Source organism: Emydura macquarii, unplaced genomic scaffold (assembly GCF_026122565.2).
Source record: "Emydura macquarii macquarii isolate MOO-44397 ecotype Brisbane River unplaced genomic scaffold, CSIRO-AGI_Emac_v2 contig_2948, whole genome shotgun sequence".
NCBI classification, from domain to species: domain Eukaryota; kingdom Metazoa; phylum Chordata; order Testudines; family Chelidae; genus Emydura; species Emydura macquarii.
In genome coordinates this window covers 3,751,304-3,774,564 of record NW_027133085.1, presented here as the reverse complement: position 1 = coordinate 3,774,564, position 23,261 = coordinate 3,751,304, and the positions used below count along the sequence as shown (strand labels likewise).

General features: G+C 41.6%; 1 protein-coding gene across 4 annotated transcripts in view; it reads left to right on the top strand.

The window, feature by feature from the left end:
• The window catches only part of COL15A1 (collagen type XV alpha 1 chain), a 247,966-nt gene extending 225,309 nt beyond the window's left edge, over nucleotides 1-22,657 (top strand). For 3 of the 4 annotated variants that reach the window (XM_067569856.1, XM_067569855.1, XM_067569853.1), the window contains 7 exons: nucleotides 3,976-4,040; nucleotides 15,511-15,639; nucleotides 15,798-15,857; nucleotides 17,508-17,567; nucleotides 18,561-18,746; nucleotides 20,388-20,503; nucleotides 20,901-22,657. In XM_067569856.1, coding sequence (XP_067425957.1) covers nucleotides 3,976-4,040; nucleotides 15,511-15,639; nucleotides 15,798-15,857; nucleotides 17,508-17,567; nucleotides 18,561-18,746; nucleotides 20,388-20,503; nucleotides 20,901-21,117 — 833 coding nt within the window. In that variant the 3' untranslated portion in view covers nucleotides 21,118-22,657. The remainder of the gene's footprint in view (nucleotides 1-3,975; nucleotides 4,041-15,510; nucleotides 15,640-15,797; nucleotides 15,858-17,507; nucleotides 17,568-18,560; nucleotides 18,747-20,387; nucleotides 20,504-20,900) is intronic. The other variant, XM_067569854.1, reaches the window with a different exon arrangement.
• The last annotated feature ends 604 nt before the right edge of the window (nucleotides 22,658-23,261 follow it).

Here is a 23,261-nt window from a genome sequence, read left to right as displayed (position 1 = left end):
AAGATGAAATACTTTTTTCACACAATGTGCAACTAATCTGTGGAACTCATTGCCCTGGGATGTTGTGATGGCCAAGGTATAACTGGGTTTAAAAAAGAACTAGTTAGATTCATGCAGGATAGGTCCATCAATGGCTATTAGCCAAGATGGTCAGGAGCACAGCCCTATACTTAGGGCAACCCTAAATCTCTGGCTACCAGAGGCTGGGTATGGAAAACATGAGTGGATCACTCCATAATTGCCCTGTTCTGCATGCTCCCCCTGAAGTTCTGGTACAGGCCACTGTCAGAGGTAGGATACTGGGCAAGATAGGCCATGGTCTGACCCAGTCTGGCAGGTACTATATTTGTCTGCATTTGAGATAGGCTGTTTTCTTCTCCTCCACAATGCCTCTGCTCCAGCAGAGGGAGGGTGGTATGGAAATCACAGAAGAGATGGTTGCCTTGCTCTCCATTCCATTGCCTGGTTCCATAGCAGCTCTCAGCAGCTAGGAGGGGAAATTGCAGGGAAATTTTACTCCATCCAGGGCTGGAGCACACCCAGTAAGGTCTGTACAGGCAGAGCATGCTCAGTGGAAATGGAATGTTCAGAGAATTTTATTGCCAAACATCTACTGAGCATGTGCAAATGGAAACTTCCATAGGCTTTATAACTTTGCAAATTTTCACAGGGCCAGAAAAAAGCACATATCTGATACGAGGATGATGCCCCCTATCAAATTTAAGGTCCCTGCTCATAAATATGGAGGCACTACAGCTTCTGTGAGAAAAACAGTGGTAAGAATTTTTTAACATAGGCAAAATCAAAACATTTTCAGTTTTCACATCTTTGTTGATTTTAAGTGTAGTAGATTAGCATAGGAAAAAAATAGGAACTCTCACATGAGGCAGGAGTTTTGTAAACCAGTTCAGGCTGCAGCTCAGTAACTCCAAACTTGCAGAAGTACTCCCTTGGAGGGTTTTATTGCCCAGATGTTGAGAATACATTGCTGTAAACCAAGTGCCACAGTCCAGGGCTGGCTGAACTTTTGACCCCCTAAAGTCTCTTTGAATGTACAGGCCTCCAGGGGACAGGCTGCTTGCTTACATCTATCCTGGGATAGTATCCTGCCATTCTCCCAGACTAGATCTGGTACCCTGTGCACTGAACACAGTTCCTCAGCAGGCCCAAATGGGTTTAAGCCATACACATCTTCTCTTTGGGAACTGTGAAAAGTGTGTGAATGGGAGCCAAAACAGCCTTTTAAGTAGCCAAGTATTGTTTAATCTCAACAGATGGAACATAGCAGAAAAAAAGAGCAAAGGTTAGTAACACAATAAACAGCCTACACTCATATCTATCTTAGCCAACGTTTACATAGTCCTAATTTATCCAGACACCCCAGCATCTGGGGCCTAGGAGTCAGCCCGTTTCCCCTGTTTCTCACCCCATCTTCAGGGCAGACCTTTTACTGATCCTGGTCAAGCCAACTTATGCAGCCCAGCAAGAAGTCAGAGATAGACTTCCAAGCAGTTGGCTCTCTGAATTGAAATATAGTTATTGGTAGATGGGTGGCTATCAGAAGTGTTTGTCTGATTTCCTGTCTATGTGCAAACTCATCTATGCTTGAATTAACCCTTAGTAATGTAGCAAACACTATATCAAACACACAGACATACACAATATTAATAAAATATTACCATCCTCCACATCAAGCACTTCTAGAAATTGCTTATGACCCAGTCAAACAAAACAAAAGATTCCAGACAATTGTGGGTGTGTTCCTTCCTTAGAGTTTTGGTTAGCTGTTCTGACATTGATCTCTGTCTTCCTTTTTCACATCCTCCTCTTTGCTTTATTAAGCAAACTGATAGATGTCCATTTAGTAAATCTGAATGGGGCCCAGGCCTGAGTTTGTCTCCTTTAATTAGGCTCCTGATTAACTGTCACTTCCCACCTGTGGTAATCTGGGAACCAGGAAAGGCTAAACTCTTGAATGCTGGCTTTGAATCAAGCGTCTGTCCCCTTCCACAGACACATAACAATTGGTCTAAAAAGATCTCCACAAGAGCACCAGAATGATGACTCTCTAGTTTGTAAAGATGATTTCAAGGTTTGTTTAATGAAAAACTTATTTTGGCAATGTTAATGGCACTAAATGACAACGGAGAATGCTTTGTTCTTCCATTAACAGATCATCATTTCATATTTTTATACATCAACAAAATAAGCCCTGGAGTGTTAATGCTCTTGTGATATGGCTTTCTGAATCTTAGGGGTTTTTTTTTTAAATACCTTTTTAAAAATGTTCTTATAATGCTGTATTTAGCACAAACTGGTTCAGACTGGAAGGATACAAGAATATAGTAGAAACAAGATATTAATGACTTTTTCTTCAATATATATTTGGTGTAATTTTTACCTTTTTATACATCTCTCCCTTCACTGTGGGCCTGATCCCTGTCCCACTGAAGTCAGCAGAAGCAGGATTGGGCCCTTTCCTCTATGCCTTTTTGTTTGTTATTCCCCCCACATAATAGCAGGAATACCTGGTAAACCTTCCTGGGGGCTGTGGATGAATAGGAGTGGGACATGGTGTTAAGTGCAGCCACTACTTTCACCAGATCTTCTCAAATAGACAATCATCTGAGAAAATTATTGCATGACATTTCTCCTTCAGCTTGTAAATACCATATGCCAACATTGCGCATGTTACATAGACCATTAAGTTGCCAGCATTTGGAAAACATTTTCAAGCTACAAATTTCCAAATAAGCTGGGAATTGTGGGAAGAGGGTCTTTGGGGGGGCTGCTGCTGGTCTTTGTATGCATTCTGAGAAGTGCTGAGAAAATAACTAACTAAAATTGTCACCAGGATACCTGGGAATGCCAGGCTTCCAGAATCAAGATTAATCTGAAAAACTGTCCCTTGACTATAAAAGATATTCCTTCCCATCTCATTCCATCCCTCAGCCTGCCCTTGTGTTCCCAACTGCACTCCCTACTGCACCACTTATCCTCCCTACTTTCCCCTCCCTACATCACCCATATCATGCTCTCCCTTACTCCCCCTTGACCTTTCTTTGTCCTTCCTCTCTCACTTGCTTTTCCTCTGAAGAGGCTCTGACTTAGGATCTTCCTAACATGGTTGCTTGTGATCACATAAAGCAATGATTCTCCAATTCAGTCCAGACACCTTCATCTCAGCTTCAGTGGAAGAAGCTGCTGAGAGCTCCCACTGGAAACCACTGAGACACCACCAGCAGGGATTATTCGTAGCATTCCAAACCTCTGAGCAACTTAAAACTATCAGTAATATATGATCAACCTGCAGAGAAGTATTTTCTTCTTTCTCTCCTACATGTGGAATCATCAATCCAAAATACACTGGCCCATGGCTCAGGGTGAACAAAACTCAGTTCTGGAGTAGTGACAGGTTTAAAGACCTCTCACAATCCTACAAGATTAGAAATGAAGGTTCATACCATTGGAAAAGAGATTCCCAGCTCTCTGTAGGAGCCGCCCCTTTCTTCTAACATTAAAAGTAATGAGATAAGTCACCTTGAAGTTGTGAACTTTACCCAAAAATGTTATTTTAGGTTATTTTTAGAGGATTTTTATGATCCCCTGCAAACTGTACAGATAACTAGCCTTGACTCTGCAAACAGAAACATGCTTAGCTTCAAATGTGGGAGTAGTCTCATTGATTTCAATATTAGTCACATGCTTAAAGTTAAGTACATGCAGAAAAACTTGCAGATAGAGGCCTATTCGCCCAGATGGAAAGATACAAGAAAAATGGTCCCAAAATAATTGCAAATAGATTTTCTGTAGGTCATGTGAACACTCACTCAGGACTTCGACACACGTGAGTACTGTAGTAGTCTCAAACTCATGCCAATAAAATTTTTATCTACACATTACCAAGTATTTCCTCTCACCTTCTCACTCCCAAAAAAAAAAAAAGACATGAAATATATTTTTATTTTATTTTAGCAGCTGCAGTTCCAGGGCCACCAGGTCCTCCCGGGGAGCCAGGATTATCAGGAACCAGGAACCTGGTAAGAGAAGAAAATTTAAGTTTGTCATTTGATAGCATGAGCCAACTCACATGAATGTCAATGGAAACACTCCTATAGAAGGCCACTAATGCATCATTTCCTTTCTCTGTATAATAACTTTTCAAAACCAGAGCAGAGAGCGTAAAGCTCAGTTTGGTGACTTATTAGTAGCATCTTCTCCAAATAATTTAAAAGGATGAATAAGATTCTAAATCAGTGGAGGCTCTGTCTGTTGCAGACACAAATCAGTACCTCGGAAGGAGTCTTAAAATGGGCAACTTCATATTTTATGTGACTAGCATAAAAGACTGGGCTCAGTATTATTCTTCCAAGGAAACTAAGTACCCAAGTAGAATAATACCCAGTTATTCAGGTCAATATTTTCAACGGACTTTGCTCCTAAGAGGAAAGTTTCAAGTATTCTCCCTATAGGTGTTCCACTTCCGGTGCACATGTATCCCCTATGCTTTTGATCAGAGACTTTTGATAGCAGTGTCCATTCAGTTTTCATATCCTAGCTATCCTCATGTCCTGTGCCAAGGGTATAAAGGACAGCAGCAGATGAAACACCCACTGTTCCTTCTCAACTGCTTCAGCCTGAGATGAAGCATCTTGTGGTGCTTAATTCTTTGCTATTTTGCTTTTAGAGCTAGTTTTTTTCCCTCTCTAGTTTAGTAATTAGTTAGGTATCTCGCATCCTTTGTTTTATTTTTGTTAGTTTTATGGGGATTTCTTTTAGCGACATTTCATCTTCCCCCACCTCGCCATCCACCTCCACGAGGAGTTACTCCTTCTTTCAAAGGAAGTTACTTTTCTTCCTCAAGTTATGCGTGGATTCCCAAGTTTTAAGCACTGCCCAACTTGCCGGAAGCCCATCCCAGTTAGTGACAGCCATTCTAACTACCTCCACTGTTTAAGGGACACTCCTGTCCCTTTTACGTGTAGGATTTGCTCCAGGTTCAAAAGTAGATCTATGAGCAACAGAGAAATAAAGTTAAGACTCCTTATGATGGAGCAATCCCTCTGTCCTCCTTTGGACCCAGGCCTGGTTACTGGCCCTGTACCTCAGGGTACTGGGAATCAGACTGCCCCATCAACTGCTGCAGCCCACTCAACTGGTAGGCCTGCTCAAGAGAAGTCTGGGGGTGGGGGCAAGGGGGAAACTGTAGGACTTCTAAAAAGAGGTGCTTTGGATCCCTCTGAGGGAAGTCAGTGCTAAGAAGTCCAGGTCACCTCAGAGACCTGCCACTTCAGAGGCCTTGCATCTTAAAAAGAGTAATGTTGAGGCTTCTTGATCTCCTGGGACTGTTAGTTTTAGCAGTATCCGTGACTTTCACGGAACCAACAGTACCCATCATTGTTCGGTCTCCTGAGCTTCGAGCCTCACTTGAGAACATTTCAGGCCCACCCCCCTTGGCCGCAAGATCGAGGGCTTTGGAACTGCATCAAGATACTGAGAAACAGGAGGCCAGTACCAAGGAAGAGGTGACACCAAAAACCATATCCTCATCTTCTCTGGAAAAAGCCGTCATGCCTCACCCACCATCTTTGGCAGACAACTTTTGTCTTTTCCAGGAGCTGGTGAAGAGAGTGGCAGACACCCTCCAGATACCACTGAAGGAAGTCAAGGATGCCCACTATCAGCTCCTTGACATCCTCCACTCTTCATCCTCCTCAAAGATTGCCCTCCTGATTAATGAGGCCATTTTAGACCTGGCAAAGATTGTGTGGCAAACCCCAGCATCAGTGGCACCAATCTACAAGCGAGTGGACAAAAAATACTATGTCCCACCAAGGAATCTGAATTCCTTTTTTCCCACCCACCACCCAACTCCATCATGGTGGACGCTGTTAACTCCCGCGGCTGACAACACCAGTCAAGAGAAACTCCCTATGATAGGAACTGAAAACACCACAATCTTTTTGGCAGAAAAGTGTACTCCTCGTCCATGTTACAGTTCTATATCACCAACTACCAAGCCCTCAGGGAGAAATACAACTATGTACATTACTCTAATCTAAATGACTTTATTGAAAAGTTGCCAGAGGCACATCACTATTCCTTTAAGGCCATTATCCAAGAGGGCCAACTAGTGGCAAAGCTTTGCTGCAATTTGCCCTCAACACAGCCGATAGGGTGGCTAGGTCCATCTCCACGACTGTGGTGATGCAACGGGCATCATGGCTTTACTTGTCAGGATTCTTGAAAGATGTGCAGTCCATGGTTTGAGGGCCCAAAGCTCTTCAGAGAAAAGACTGATGCCTCCCTTCCCCCTCTGCAGGACTCCCTGGCCACTCTCTGGTTGCTGGGTATCTGATAAATTAAACACTAATAAGTCACCAGGACCAGATGGTATTCATCCAAGAGTTCTGAAGGAACTCAAATGTGAAATTGCAGAATTACTAACTTTGGTATGTAACCTATAATTTAAATCAGCTTCTGTACCAGATGACTGGAGGATAGCTAATGTGACGCCAAGTTTAAAAAAAAAGGGGGGAAGGAAGGGGGGACCAAAGGTGATCCCAGCAATTACAGGCCAGTAAGTTTAACTTCAGTACAGAGGAAATTGGTTGAAACTATAGTAAAGACCAGAATTATCAGATACATAAACAGACATGATTTGCTGTGGAAGAGTCAACATAGTTTTTGTAAAGGGAAATCATGCCTCAACAGTATACTGTTCAACATATTCATAAATGATCGGGAAAATGGGGTAAACAGTGAGGTAGCTAAATTTGCAGATGATATAAAACTACTCAAGATAGTTAAATCCAAAGCAGACTGCGAAGAGTTACACTGGGATCTTACAAAACTGGGTGACTGGGCAACAAAATGGCAGATGAAATTCAATGTTGATAAATGCAAAGTAATATCCATTGGAAAACATAATCCCAACTCTACATATGTAATGATGGGGTTTAAATTAGCTGTTACCACTCAACAAAGAGATCTTGGAATCATTGTGGATAGTTCTCTGAAAACATCCACCCAATGTGCAACAGCAGGCAAAAAAGCTAACAATGTTGGGAATCATTAGGAAAGGGATAGATAATAAGACAGAAAATATCATATTGCCTCTTTATAAATCCATGGTATGCCTATATCTTGAATGTTCTGTGCAGATCTGCTACCCTCATCTCAAAAAAGATGCATCTGAATTGGAAAAGATACAGAAAAGGGCAACAACAAATATAAAGGGTATGGAAAAGCTTCCATATGAAGAGAGATTAAGAAAACGGGAACTTTTCATCTCAGAAAAAAGATGATTAAGAGAGGATATGATAGAGGTCTATTAAATTAAGACTGATGTGGAGAAAGTAAATAAGGAAGTATTATTTACTGCTTCTCATAATGCAGGAACTAGGGATCACCAAATAAAATTAATAGGCAGCAGGTTTAAAATGAACAAAAGGAAGTATTTCTTTGCACAATGCACAGTCAACCTGTAGAACTCTTTGCAAGAGGATGTTGTGAAGACCAAGACTATAACGGGGTTCAAAAAAGAACTAGATAAATTCACAAAGGATAGGCCCATCAATGTCAATTAGCCAAATGGTCAGGGATTGCTGTTTGCCAGAAGCTGGGAATGGGTGAAGGGGGAGATCACTTGTTGATTACCTATTTTGTTCATTCCCTCTGAGGCACCTGGCAATGTCCACTGTCAGAAGACAGGATACTGGGCTAGATGGACCATTGGTCTGACCCAGTATGGCTGTTCATATGCACTGGGACAAAAGAGATGATTTAATTCCCAATTCCAGGATAGATCACGTGTCTCAGTGGCACTACAAGCTGCCAAGAAAGGGAAATTTCCTAAAGGCAAACTGTCTGGCCCACAATCTTCTTCCCAGCCCTCTACATCTAAACACCACTTTTGATGGGCAGGTCGAGGCACCATTAGACCACTCCTTCAGACTGACACAATCAACCATTGTTTCACACCCATTTGGCCATTGAGTGGCAGTGTTCTGCAGTGCCTGGGAATGCACAACTTCGGACTGATAGGTCCTAGAGGTGGTCTGATCCACATAGTCCATTCATTTTACCTACCCCCTCTACAATACCCTTTCCTGTCCCTCTTCAGGGACCCTTCTCACAAGAGTTTACTGTGAGAGAAGATAAATTGCCTCCTCCAGTTAGGAGCCATAGAACCAGTACCTCAACATCTATGAGGCAAAGGGTTCTAATACCCAAAAAGGAAGGGAGATTGGAGACCCATACCTCAGAATTCTCAACAAATTTGTCAAGGCTCAAAAATTCAAGATGGTCACCTTATCATTCCAATGTTGGGACAGGGAGACTGGTTTTTGGCCTTCGACCTCCAGGGTGCTTATTTCACATCTCAAGCCTACCGGCTCACAGATGATTTTTTCAGATTCACTCTGGGTCACAAGCACTACCAATACAGAGTAAAATCCCTTCAAACTATCATCAGCCCCAAGAGTTTTTTTCCAAGGTTCTCTCAGTGGTAGCTGCTCATCTTCACTCACAAGGGATAATGATTTACCCATATCTGGACGATGTCTCCTCAGAGCCCAGCCTCTCCAGGAGGCTCACCAAGCCACTGACACCAGGATGCATTTGTATATAGAACTAAGTCTACAGTTCAACACCCAGAAGTCAATCCCTGCTCCAGTGCGATGCCTAGAATTCATAGGGGATACCCTCTACGCATTACAGGCCAAAGCCATTTTACCTCAATACAGGTTCCTATCTTTACTCACACTCATAGATACCATTTAAAGCAGCCCACAAGTACCAGCCAGACTTTGCTTTCAACTCTTGGGGCACATGGCAGCAGGCACGATGGTGATACCACATGCCAGGCTTCTTGTGCAATGCCTTCAACTGTGGTTCAGCTCAGTTTACAGATGAAACCAAGGACAGATTGGACAAACCTTGTCACTATCCATGAGGATCAAAAACTAGTAGATGGACCCAGCCAATATTTCCAAAGGGATCCCCTTCTCACAAAAGTCACCATTGCTCCTCACCACCGATGCATCACTCAGAGGGTGGGACGTGCATCTAAATGGCCTCACGATGCAAGGCAAATGGTCAACTGCAGAGAAATCCTTCACATCAATCTCCTTGAGTTGAGAGTGGTCAGAAACGTATGTATCCATTTTCTCCTGCTGATTGCAAAGATCCTAACAGACAACATAGCCTGTATATACTACATCAATTGACAAGGGGGAGCCAGGTTGCCCTCCCTATGTGCAACAGTGATGAGGCTATGGAACTGGTGCATATATCCCACAATGTTACTTTGTCCCAGGCTTAGCTCCTGGGCACACAAAACTCGATAGTGGACAGTCTCGGTCACGAATTGCCACATGACCACGAGTGGGAGGTCCCCAATGTCTGAATAGATCATGAAGTACTGACAAGTGTAACACTGTCCACAGACCTGTTCACCACCTACCTGAACAAGAAATGTCCATGCTACTGCTCCAGGGTGAGGATGGGACAGCACTTACTGGGAGATGCTCTCCTTCTTCCATGGAACAAGGACCTTCTCTACACCTTTCCTCTGTTTCCACTACTGTTGAAGGTCCTGCTAAAAATAAAAAGGGACAGACTCACATCAGTCTGATAGATCCAATACTTACCCGCCGATCTCCCTTCTGACCATTTTTCACCTACTCTCACACAGGACAAAGGGCGTACCCTACATCCCAACCTGGGGATTCTCTGCCTCAAAGCATGATTCGGGTTTTGTTCCAACACCTTGAAAACTCCTGTTCAAGGGAAGTACAAGAGGTTCTTTTACACAGTAGAGAGTCCTCAACACAGTGTACTTACCTACAGAAATGGTCCAGATTTTAGGTTTGGAGTACATCCCAACAAATATCTCCAACATCCGCGATCCTTCTGCATATCCTAGACTATGCTCTGACCCTTTAAAAGGTCAGGATTATCTCTAAGCTCTTTTAGGGTTCATATAGCGGGTATAACAGCCTTTCACCATCCTATAGAGGTATACTCAGTGCTGTCATACCCCACCACAACAAGGCTCCTCAAGGGTATAGTAAACTATTCCCTCAACCTTCTTCCTCCATGTGGGACTTGAACCGAATACTGAAAGAACTGAGTAGGCCTCCCTTTGAATTCATGACCACTTGTTTGCTGAAGTACCTATCAAGGAAACAGCCTTCCTGATAGTGATTACCTGAGCCAGCAGCATAGGGGAGATAGTAGCTCTAATGGCACATCCCCTGTACACAATATTCTTTCCTGATAAGATTATGCTCAGGCCGCATCTAAAATTAATCCCTAATTTAACCTTGCTGTTTCACATGAATCAATTGATTCATCTTTCAATCTTCTACTCCAAGCCTCACTAAGACAACAGGGAGGCTATACTACATGCCTTGGATGTCAGGAGAGCCCCTTGCCTTCTACCTTGACAGGACGAGGGTCTTCAGAAAGTCCCCCCAGTCACACCTACAGTGGAGCACCCATAAGGACACACATTGTAACTGCACAATGTGAGTAACTTCTTCTTCAGGATGGTGACACTCAGCTATATTACCATTTCTAGCTCCAGAGGACGATTTGTATCCTTGACCTCCAACACTCATACCTTCATATCATGATGCTCACAAAAAGTTTCTACTTCATAGTCGGCCAGGAGCACTTTCAATATTGAGTGCTCCCCTTTGGATTCTCCACCATCCCCAGCATCTTTATGAATATTCTGGTGGTGGTAAACGCTCTGCTATATCAGTGGGGGTGATCATCTTCCCCAGTCTCAGTGATTGGCTTCTCATAGCCCCCTCCAACCAAGTTCATTCTGCAGTCAGAAAGGCCATAACTGTATGCAACATGCTAGGACAACAAAGAAAAGTCGACTTTGACACCATTTCAACATAGAGAGTTTGTAGAAGCCATTGTAGACTCCATGACGGCCAGGGTTTGTTTATTGGTCTTATTTATGGCACTAACAAACCCCATTTTCCAGGCTCAGTTGAGCCCTCAGACAACAGCCAAAATGTGCTTGCAGCTCCTGGGCCATATGGTAGCCTGTACTTTGTGACTTGTGGCTACATGCTAGGCTACACCTTTCTTGCTTCCAAGCTTGGCTGAGAGCTATCAACACCTCCAACAAACAGTCTCCTAAAATTGGTATTGATTCCATGGGAAGTTGTAGACCTCCTTAATCAGTAGATGAACCCAGTCAAAGTTTGTTCTGGAGTTCCCTTCACTCCTTTGAGCCCCTCAACACAGACACATAAGGCAGGGAGCTCATATTCAAAGTCATACCATTCAAGGCAAATGATCCACTCTATAATCCCTTCTTCATATCAAGTTACTAGAGCTGAGAGTTATATATGTTTGCAAACATTTCCTGCCTATGATTGAAGGCTGATCCATAAGAATATTGATAAACAGAGCCTCTATGTTCTATATAAATTGCCAGGACAGAGCAAATTCCTCCTTCCTTTGCTCCAAAGCAATAAAGCTATGGGACTGATGTATAGCCCACTGGATCCTAATCTCCGCTATATACGTATCGGGTCTCCAGAACTCCACTGCCAATGAGTTCCCATTCATGATCCTGACAGAAGTGCCTGCTTAAATCAATGATTTGATACTCAAGGGGATATTTCTTAACTGGATTCTTCTGGAGATAGATGTCTCTGCCACTGCCTCCAATAGGAAGTGCCAGAAATTGTGTCTGAGATCAGGCTTGACTCATCATTCCTTGGGAGATGCCTGCCTTGTTTCTTGGTCCAGGAATCTCCTATACATCTATCCTCTGCCACTGCTTCTCAGGGTACTAATCAAGATCAAGCAGGTCAGAGCCAGAGTCATCCTAATGTACCAACATGGCCCAGACAAATACTGTTCCCAGACCTGATTCGCCTTTCATCTCGCCCTGCACTTTGATTACCATCTCCCAACCTGCTAACCCAGGACTCAGGGCAAGTTCTTCATTCCAATTTGACAGCTCTGCATCCCATGCCTTGACACCTGGATGGTTCTCAGCAGTAGAGCTCTCCTGTTCAAGAGATGTGCATGAGGTTTTGCTCAGTAGTAGAAAGGAATCAACTAGAAAGACATGCCTGCAAAGTGGAGGAGATTCTAACACTGGTGCTTTGATTTGGCACCGGTTTCCTGTCAACTCTTCCCACCTCATGTATTGGATTACATTCTGAGTGTGAAGAACTCCAGAGATCATCTAGCAGCAATTATGGCCTTCCACTCCATAGTCAAATGGAGTCTTTGCTTTCTCTATCACCTCTCAATTTATTAAAGGATTATAATCACATTTTGTGCATGTGCTACAACCTGCTCTGATATGGCATTTAAACTTGGACCTCAATCTTTGATGTGCCCACACTTTGAGCCACAGCTATGTGCTCCTGTCTATGCCTCTCTATGAAAGCTGCATTCTTGGTGGCTATCACCTCCTCTAGGAGAATTGGAGGATAAAGAACATTGATAACTTACTCTTTCTACACCACCTTTTATAAAGAAAAGATATCTCTCTAGCTATAGCCCCACTTTTTAGCTAAGGTCACCTTGGACTTCCATGTTAACTGGGTCATTCAACATCTGGTTTTCTACCCAAATCTCACCAAAGGAAAAAGGAAGCTGCTCTTCAGATACTAGATGTCAGAAGAGCATTAACCTTTTATTTGTAAAGGACTGAACCCTTTAGGGCCTCCCCCAGACTATTTTATCTCTTTCACAAATAGTGTTAGAGGAGCCTCTGTCTCAACTCAGACTTTGTAAGTGGGTTCGAAGATGTATCCTCTCTTGCTACAAAGCAGCTAAAATCCAACCTCCTACAGATCCTAACCAACTCCACTAGATCACAGTATATCTCTGTAGCCCAATTAAAGAATGTTCCAATTGCAGAAATATGCACAGCTGCCATGTGGGTGTTGGTTTCTCAATATTATGCTGTAGTTCACAATTTTAGGGAGGATGCTGCTTGTGATACTGGGGTTTTCCAGTCAGTCTTAGATGTGGCTTTGAATCACCCACCTACTTTAGAGGGCACTGCTCATGAGCCACTTGAAGTGGAGCATCCTTAGGGACAATATATGAAGGAGGAGTGGTTACTTACCCTGGACAGTAACAGGAGTTCTTAGAAATATTTGTCCCTATGGGTGCTCCACCCTCCTCCCCCTCTGCTTTGGAGTCTTTGCCTTGTAGGACTTCGTGCTAGAGAAGAAACTCAGTGTGGTTCATCTGACATTGCCCTGTATACTCTCAGTATGGGGCATGAGGATAGATGGAGCACATGTGTGAACCAAACAGGAATTGCTACCAAAAGTCTCCGATCCAAGCACATGCACACCAGAAGTGACACTCCCATAGGGACACATCTCAATGAACTCCAGTTATTGTACAAGGTAAGTAACATCACCATCTCCCTTAGGAGTCTATTAACCAATAATGATTCAATTTTTTTTGTGAGAGAGTGTTCACATAGTTAGAGTTTCTTCCTTTTCTTCTTGGACAATTTGAAGTACAGTCCTACCCTAAAAACTGATTATGTAAAAATAGCATCATAGGGGTCCATATACATTGTCTCATTGATTTCCATATCATATATGTACTCAGTTGACAAGTAAACAGATGGGGGGAGGGAGGTGGGAAAGGGAGGAGTGTTTGTAAGTTCTGGCCAGTTTCATAACTTATTCAAACTTTGACTAAATTACAATAAAAGAGCCGCTTCCACAATTCTCTGGGTGCTGTTGGCAATCATTTTAAAATACACAAAGAAGTTAACAGCCCCACCAATTCAGCTCCATCAGATCCAATAACCCAGCAACGTAAGTATAATGAAAATTACCCCACCTCTCCACCAGAGTGCCACAATACTGCTAACCCATCCCTAGCCCCAGGCAAGGGGAAAAGGTGGGACTTGCGGCATGACAAACTCAGGCCACTACAGTCCTGGGGTGTGCGAAATGAATTCCAAAGGCCCAGGGCTCTAACACAGTACACCTTGCCAGCCACCCATGCACACATATTGAATGGGCTTTAGTTCAGGCAGTCCTGGAGAGAGACACATTAGTTTAGATAGGTAGGGTCCAGCCTCTTAGGGTTTTATTTATGTCCAGACCAACATTTTAAAGTCAAACTGGAAACCAATAGGCTGTAGAGAGCACAGGTTTATTATGCTCATGAGGGGGTGGGGGTGGCGGAAATCTTAACAAGCAGGATTCTGCACCAGCAGCAGTTTCTGAACAGTTTGAATAGGTAGCTCTGTGTGCAGTGCATTGTAGTATCTAATCTCAAGGTGACGAAAGCCTGGATGACAGTTGCAAGGTCACCACTGAAAAGAAAGCGGTGCAACTTCTTGAGCATCTGTAAAGAGAAAAATGATTTGACTGTAGCTGTTACCTAATCTTCTAGCAGCAGCAGCAGCAGGGAATCTAACCACACCCTCAAATAGTGAACCTGACCAAGGTATATACCTCAATTAAAAGGGCAGAAATTACCTATGCCAACTTTTCAGGCTTCTTCTCCCAACCAGCCACATAACATCAGTATTATGTGGATTGAGTCTCAGCCTGCTAGCCCACATAGTGTCTTAAAGGAAGAGACTCTCTGCTATCACTAGCAGACAGCTTAATGTTTGCTTACAAACTGAGCAAATTTGATAGGGAAAAAAATGAGACCGTGATCTGATCACAATATGCCACATCATTTATTCAACGAGTGATATTTCTGAATATTAAGCTGTCTGCAATTCAGATAAGAGGATCTTTGTATTTTAAAATGCTGTTATGAAAATGACTCCTCCTTTCTGGAATATTAGCTAGACAAACCCCACTGCAGGTTTTCATTTTGTGTAAAATTTATTACTGTCTTTTCTGGACCATGGCTTCAGCATGTGATTTGAACTGCATTTTCATTCAGATGCGTGGTTTGAGGTTGTTATGTCTCATGAGAATCAAATCAACAAGATATATGAATTAATTACACTGACTCTAATTGGATCAGAACAACAAAAAGAAAAAAAGATAGTGACAACAAAAATGAATTGAAATACCACAATGACTGAAATATAATTTACAAGCTACATCCTGCCCCACTCCAGCTGCTAAAGCTGCCAACTGAAACATCTTTTGAACTCTGCCAGCTCAGTCCAATTTTTCAAACATTAAAGGTGTAATAACCCCACAACAGAGCCAAATTCTTCACTGGTATAATTCTATTAGTCAGCAGTGTTATACCAAATATGAATTCAGCCTACAGTCACCACAGTACTTTGTTTCATAAAACCAAAAGCTAAATGACTGTACAATGTGTTGTGATCTTTTTTGTGCTACATAAGCAAAACTATGTTAAATGAGTGAATACAGGCTTTAGATATATTTACTGTACAGAAAGTCTATTTTCATTTCTATGACTTCCTCTGCTAATTTCCTGTTCAAAGAAAGATTAATTTTATCTACAAATGTCCTTTATTTTTTATTATTCTGTTTTCTTGTTATTTGACAGGTTACAACATTCAGAAATATTGATAGTATGTTGCAAAAGGTTCATTTAGTGGCAGAAGGTACATTAATCTACCTGAGTGAAAGCAGTGAGGTGTTTATCCGTGTTCGAGAAGGATGGAGAAGATTGCAGGTATTATTGCACCATATAGCCTGATGTTCAGCTCTTTTACTTCAATGGTTTTGTTGAAAATACTCTTTAAGAGAAGAGTATGGGTGCGAAGATTATTCTACGGTACAGTTGGGGAAAAGATATAATTCATTTTTTTTCTCCATTCTGTGTTCTTCCAGCTTGGTGAATTAATTCGCATCCCAGATGACAGCCCTCCACCTCCAGCAATTTCAGGCTATGTAAGTACAAAACTGCTTGTGACTTGTGAAAAATTGCATCTAAATATTCACTAATTGGGAAAATGTTTTGCAGATGTTGTATATAGGCTTCCTCTCAGAAGGATTTTTCTCTACTGTTGGTGGCCTGTCAGTGCTGTGCATTTATCACATCACTGTGTTCAGATCCCTAATTTGTTCTTACTAGCAATTGGCCAGCACATTTGTTATTTCACAAGGCTCTGCACACTGCAAAGATAAAGCAACATCTCCGAAGCAGTGTACAAGAAGTCAGTGCTCTATTTTATAATACTGAAATAAATCCTATTGAGCCCAGTTTCTTGCAAGGAAACAGAGTCCCAAAGTACAGGACTTTAATCTACTTATATGCTCTGTCATCATCAGTGGCTTGGCTACTGAGAGGAAGGTTATGGAAATCTTGTATTTACACCCCACCTATAATCTACAGCCCCAGTTACATCGTCACGGTGAATGTATGCCAAGTTGTTTGCTTAGGCCTATTCTAAAACCTCCCTTATTTATTTATACTGCACTGTATTGTGCTGGGCATTGTACAAACCTACAGGATTCCTTAGCCCAAAGAATCTACAATATAAAAAAAGACAAAAACAGCGGGTGGGGGAAATGAGAAACAATGTGCAAGGCGAGCAATTAGGCTGGCGATGGGCACACATCTTATATTTTATATTAGCTGATTGTGTAGTGATAAGGTAAGCGTGGGATGAAAGAGCATGCCAGGAGAGGAAAGAAGGGAGAATGGAGAAGGACTGTGAGGAAGGACTGGTGGAATCCCCATTCTTAGAGGTCTTTAAGGTGCAGCTTGAGAAAGCCCTGGCTGGGATGGTTTAATCAGGGTTGGTCCTGCTTTGAGCAGGGGATTGGACTAGATGACCTCCTGAGGTCCCTTCCAACCCTAATCTTCTATGATTCTATGAAGGGGGTGAGAGAAAGTCAAAGCAAACTGCCAGTTAGCATATGGCTCAGATTGTAAAAGGCAATCTGCAGACTTCCTGGGTCCTGTTACATTTTCCAGTAAGAGTGATCCTCACTGGAGTGCTCTCAGTCCTGCCACTGCTGCTCCCACTCATACTAGGGAATGACCTGCTGTTCCTGGAACTGGCTAGACCTACCTGATAGGTCCTTCTCTGCTTCTCACACCCATGTGTTTGGGGATTGGGTGGATTGCTGAGGCCCGGTGAGGTCCACATCTTCCAGTGTGCTGGATTTTCTTTCTTGCATCACTCTGTTTTCCATTTTTAATCCGCCCCAACTGTGTTCCCTTCATACTCAGCACTATTTACTTCCGTCCATACATTCAAGTACATTCTGACACTGATGCAGACTTAAGAAGATTAGTATTAGTCTTGTAGACCCACATTCAGGAAAGCATCCATATTCAAGACAGCATGTAAATACAGGCTTGAGTGACTTTCTAAATCAGGACCTTAGTGGGTAATATGTATTTGGATTTAAAGTTGGGGGATGTTGTACTCAGAGAAATATGACTTTATATTCTATGTAGTTCAATTTTTATTTCACTAAGAAAAAATCTGCAATATTCCCAGCAACAAGCTGAAGTAAGAAAGTTTGTCTTTTCTTTGATTTGGGCATTGTATTTTAACTCTGATTTATTTTTGTGTGTCGAATTAATAGGGATTTCAGTCTCTTCCAGCACTGAGACCAGTTTCAATTATTAGTCATGGAAAACCAACAGTAAGTATGAGAATTACCTTAGAGGCACTATTACAGCTATACAGCTGAGATTTGTGCTTAAAGCAGGGATTAATTTTTTCTTTGAATTTTTTAAATATGTCACCTCTGAATTTATAGCATTTACTCTGAGAATTTTCAAGTATGTCTTTTAGTCAGTTTAGAAGCTCTGAAATTTTTAAAAAATCTTCTTTAAGAATCATTTTTGGTTATTCTAACCTTTCTTCATATCCTTTCTGAGCTGTACATATGGACTCAATTCCACACTAACAAAATCTAAGACACAGGCTACTTTTAAAGTTCATTAATGCTGATTTTTATTAACATGAATATGTTTAATATATTTTAATCATAACTGTTCCTGTTTTTGCCATGATGACTATTGATGCATGTTTGTTGTCAAATGGATGTTTCAGAATCTAAACTTCCCTCTCTCAAAAAAAATTGTTTAAATATTTAGATAAAGTCAAGATAACAGAATTATTGCATCTAAAAGAATATCATATGATCAGAGTTCAGGTTCTTTTATGTTGTGATTCTTTTTCCTTGTGATTCATTGCAATTAATTTTTGTGGCCATTGCATGGCTATGTCCTTAACTATATTTATTTCCTTTCGAGTGTTGAGTTTTATAAGCAATGTGATAGTAACTGTGTTTAGCAAATCTTAACCGTTCAAATTAAAGATTTTTGTTTTTGAAATGGTTTTATGGTTGTCTAACTATTGGAAAACAATATATTGATGGTGTGGGCTGGCCTATGGCTCATCAAGCTGAACATGACTTCTTTAAGAGGTATGATGTAATAGTGGCAAATATAAATCATCACAAAAGGTAAATCTAAATATTCTCCTTTGGAATTCACTATTATGCTCAGCTATTTGTCTTTTGTTTTTTTCAAGGACACATTTTCCTTATCAGGAAGGAGGCAGATTGATTACTAAACATATGTTATAACTTAAACCTTAAATCAGTGTGGGGGGTTTCCTTATTTTCCAGCTGCATTTGGTGGCTTTGAACTTGCCATTTTCTGGTGCCATGCGAGCCGATTATCAATGCTTTCAACAAGCCCGGGCAGCTGGTTTAATGTCAACATACAGAGCTTTCCTGTCATCCCATTTGCAAGATCTGTTTACGGTTGTGAGAAAGGCAGACAGATACAATCTACCAATAGTTAATCTTAAGGTAAAATTAAATGCTTTATTTGCTGTGTAAAGATGGTCTCTAGCAATCCAGAAATCTTGTCAGTTACCTCAGTTGATTTCCTTTTTTTTTCTTGCTTCTTGGCTCTGATCTGTTTGGTCAAAGATTCTTATAAAGGAAAATCCTTGTTTTTCCCATCTGTATCCTTATGCAAAATGTAGCTATGTGATGTCTCATGCTTAGGCTAAAGCAGCTGCATTTTCAGAGTTCCCCCATCCCAATTCTACAAGGCTGATAGTAGAAACAAAGCAATGAGAATGTTTAGCTTAAAGTGAACAGATGACAAGGCAATGGTATAATACGTAACTTTTTGGATATTTCTTTTTCAATAATCCTGTTTTGGAAGCAGCCTTAGAATTCTCACCTCCCAAAGTGAGTCTTTTTGTTTCTCAAGGTCATATGCTAGCCTGTGCCTTGTAGTCTTCCCTCAGAGCTTAACAGACTAAGGTGACCACATGTCCCATCTTTAATGATAGTGAGCCAAATCCAGCTCTTAAACAATAGTAAAACTGGATTTGCACCAAGGTAACTGAGCAGAATCGCACTTGTTCTAGAACCTGAGTCATCCTATGGTCTCTCCCCCACACACATCTTGAGAAATACATGTCAAAGCACAGCTCTGAAATATTGGCTGGCTCCGAGCACTAACTAATAGCCCAACTGACTAGCAGGAGTGACATCTGACCTGCAGCACTCAGAAGGTTGGAGGGTTCCATTCAAACACCCCCTGCTATTCAGAATTCTTGGAGGAGGCTTTCCCAAAATGAACATTGTTCCTGTTCTGTTTGGAATGAGAAATGAATACTCAAAGCTGTTCAAAATACAATTATCTTGTATTACATTAGCCAGTTGAAATGGCCCTAGAATGATTTTGGTTTTACCAGAATTTTCATTAACCATTAAAATTGCTTTCAGCTTTCTCTTCAGGTAAAAGTCACATCTTATTAGGGTTGTGAGAATTTTCAAATAACCTTTCAGACCATCATAAGGTTGAGTGAAGTTAATCCCACCCTCTGCCTTTGCCTGCTACTGTTGTGGCTCTTTAAGTCCAGTTTTCTGGTTTAGTCATTCAAGCCACTGGAAAAATCAATTTACTGCAGACAGACCCAATTGCTCTCAGCATGAGACCAAGGTGGGGGTGAGGTAGGAAAAAGAGTAGAGCAGAGAGATGAGATATGCAGGAACTAACTTGTACAAGGCCTTTCAAACAAAAAGCTTTACATTTGGTGAAGGAGAGAGAAGAGTCTAAAGTTACCCTGAGGTTGTGAGCTAGGGAGGACGGGAGAGATGTAGATGATAATGGGAAAGCGTTGGAATGAGAGTCAGGCAGACACACAATTGTGAAAGGAAAGAGAGGAACCTGGGGCAGAGGTATCTGTGAGCTATCAGTATAAGGGTGATAGTTGAAGTGTGATGGGGTGAGGTCACCTAGGAATAAGGGTAGAGATTATGGCATGAAAGATCACGCTGATGGAATCATGAGTATCTTGAGAAATAAAGAGGTTTTGGATTCATAGAATTTCTCTAATGCTTCATAATAACACAATAAAAGCCTTGGTAAATGATGGTGCTGAACATCAAATTCACTTTGATTTTAAAAGATGGCTTTTTAAATTTCAATAGGAAGAAATACTCTTCAACAACTGGGAGTCTTTGTTTACTGGCAGTGGGGGACAGTTCAATACCCAGATTCCAATATACTCCTTTGATGGGAGGAATGTCATGACCGATCCATCTTGGTGAGTTCACATTATTGGATTTTCTGTATTACATGAAATATAGTTTTACCAGCTAGAAAGAGTCAAAATGCCCTGTGCAGCTAGAAATGTGACAAAGGATAAGTCCCCATCTCCTCTCATCCTCTCCCTTCCTTCTCTTCCATTCCCCTCTTCTTCCATTTCCACTCTCCTATTAACTGCTGATTGGGACATCAGAGTTATTCTATTCCCCGTTCTTCTTTCCATCCTGTCTCTATTTCCTATCTTCCTCTCCTCACTTTGCTTTCTGCACTCTTATTGCTTGAAATGAATTTACAGTAGGGGTGCAGAGACCAAGGCTGCTATAGATTTAGGAATAAGATTTAATGTACAGATAAAGGATTGTTTTAGAAAAATAACTTGAAACATTACTGTTTAGGCCACAGAAAATCATATGGCATGGTTCAGCTGCAAATGGGATCCGGCTGGTTAGCAACTACTGTGAAGCATGGCGGACAGCTGACATGGCAGTTATGGGACAAGCTTCACCACTGGTGACTGGGAAACTTCTTGCACAAAAGCCTTACAGCTGTAGCAATAAGTTGATTGTTCTGTGTATTGAAAACAGTTTCATACCTGATAGCCGAAGAAAGTAATGAATCTGTTGCACAAAGAAAACATTTGTTTCATTTCATAAAAAAGTTGACACTGAAATTTAATTTTTAAGGGTGTAGATATTCTATTTTTTTAATTGCACATTTACAAATCAAACCAAAGAAAGCATACCTCAAGACGGAATAGTCCAGCAGGATGGAATTCAGCCCTGGTTTAGAGAGCGGGCAGATGGCCTTTTGTACCACTTAAACCCCACATGGGAGGAAGGGAGGTGGGTCAGCAGGCTGAGCAACCCTGCAGAAGTGTCTGTTAACCCCTAGTGTGCAGTGCATCCAGTCTCCATGTTGGCCTATGCAGGACTGGGGCTGAAGATCACTTTGTGGATGGGCCAAGTGTGGTCTGAGAGCAAGACCAAGGGAAGGACTACAAATCCATGTTTATTCAGATCCAGTGGCTCCGGTACCACAATCAACCAACACAGAAGGGCTATTACTGCTACTCCAGCCCACAGCAGCTCTCCACCCTGGCTGTAGATTGTAGGGGATGAATTTAATCTCCCCTTGTTCCCTCTTGCCACCTGAATGCTTAGATCAGGACTTTTTTTTTTTTTTTTTTTTTTTTAAATTAGAGCCTAAAGTTGATTTCCCTAAATATTTTAGTTTTGGGAGTTTTTAAGGAGTATTCTGTCCTATTTCATCGATTATCAGTAGAAGCTAGGTGCCTAACTATTAATTTGACAGCCTGACTTCAAGCTCCCGTGTTTTTTTAAATCATGGCATAGGGCTTTGTGGGAGGACTGAATTTCACCCACTGTGAAGACAAAATCTGATCCATACTTTGGTGCTACTGTTGTCAGGAAACCCCAAGCAGTGTTAGCAGAAAACACATCCTAAGGGTACTAAGAGGTTTTGCTGCCAGAGCTGAGCACAGTAAATGCAGGCACAAGAACCATCTAAACTTTATTCATGCCACTGCATGGGAGAGCAAGCTGTTTCCTATTGTAACAGACACTGCTGAAAGACACGTGTCATGTTTTCTTTAAAATAGGTTTTAGACAATGTTATCCCATTAAGTTATATGTAAAGTGACTGCCTGGGTCCCCCATGGTGAGACTGTCCCTTTTTCACTGCTATTATTCACATGGTGAAAGAATTGTTAATATGAACTAATCTATACTTATAGAAATTATCAGTCAGTATTAATGTCTCACACAAATAGTATTACCATAACATTTGTATGTCTCATCTGTATTTTCCTATAGTATATTTTAACTTAAGGTATTTACTTATTGCCATAATCTTAACAGTCTATACCTGTAAAAGATGAACTTCCACATTATCATTTTGTAAGTATAAACTAATGCCTAGCTTGGAAATAGCTACTCTTTTAGAAGATTTTGTGACTCACCTGCCATCAAATCACTAATTTAATACTCCGGTAGCTACTTTCATTCAAGTAAAGATTTCCATCCAGATGGCTTTTATTATTATTATAAACTGATTGGTGTTTATACGATGTACAAATATGAAATCCAGTTTTATTTTCCATTTTAAGTAATACAAAAGCATCTTTCCGGCATTATCTGAGTCACCTGTTTGCTTTTTTGCCGTAAATGTCAACTTCATTGCTATAATGTACTAATGAGGCAAAGCTGCTTTTTTTATTACACTTAATAAATTCCCTGTGCTCATTTGGCTTCATGCCTGTAAAATGCTGAGCATGTCTGTGAAATGCTGGGCACCTTCAACCCCAAAGCTGCTCTTGCAAGGTGTTGAACCTCATGAGCCTGATCTTGCCAGGCAATGCATGCAGAGTCCCACTGCGGTCAATGAGACTTCACAGGGAGGGAAGAATTTGCCTACGTGGATTGTTTGCAAGACGGGAGCCTCTTGGGGTACAGAAGGCAGTCTCCTGTGCTGTATTCCATCAGGGGAGTGCAGCATTTAGTTCTGGTCACTTCATTGAAAAAAAAGGAGAAATTGAGGGGATTCAGAGACAAGTAGTGAGAGATTCAGCCCTGGTCTACACTCACCTGGAGATTCAGTGGCAGTCGACGGGAGTTACACAAGCTACGTAGAGTGGCTTGCGTAACTCCTGTCGACTGCTGTGCTTCCCTTCTGTGCGCTGTCTTCACTGCACTGCGCCACTTGAGGGGGTGGTTTACCAGTGTCGACTTCCTGATCCA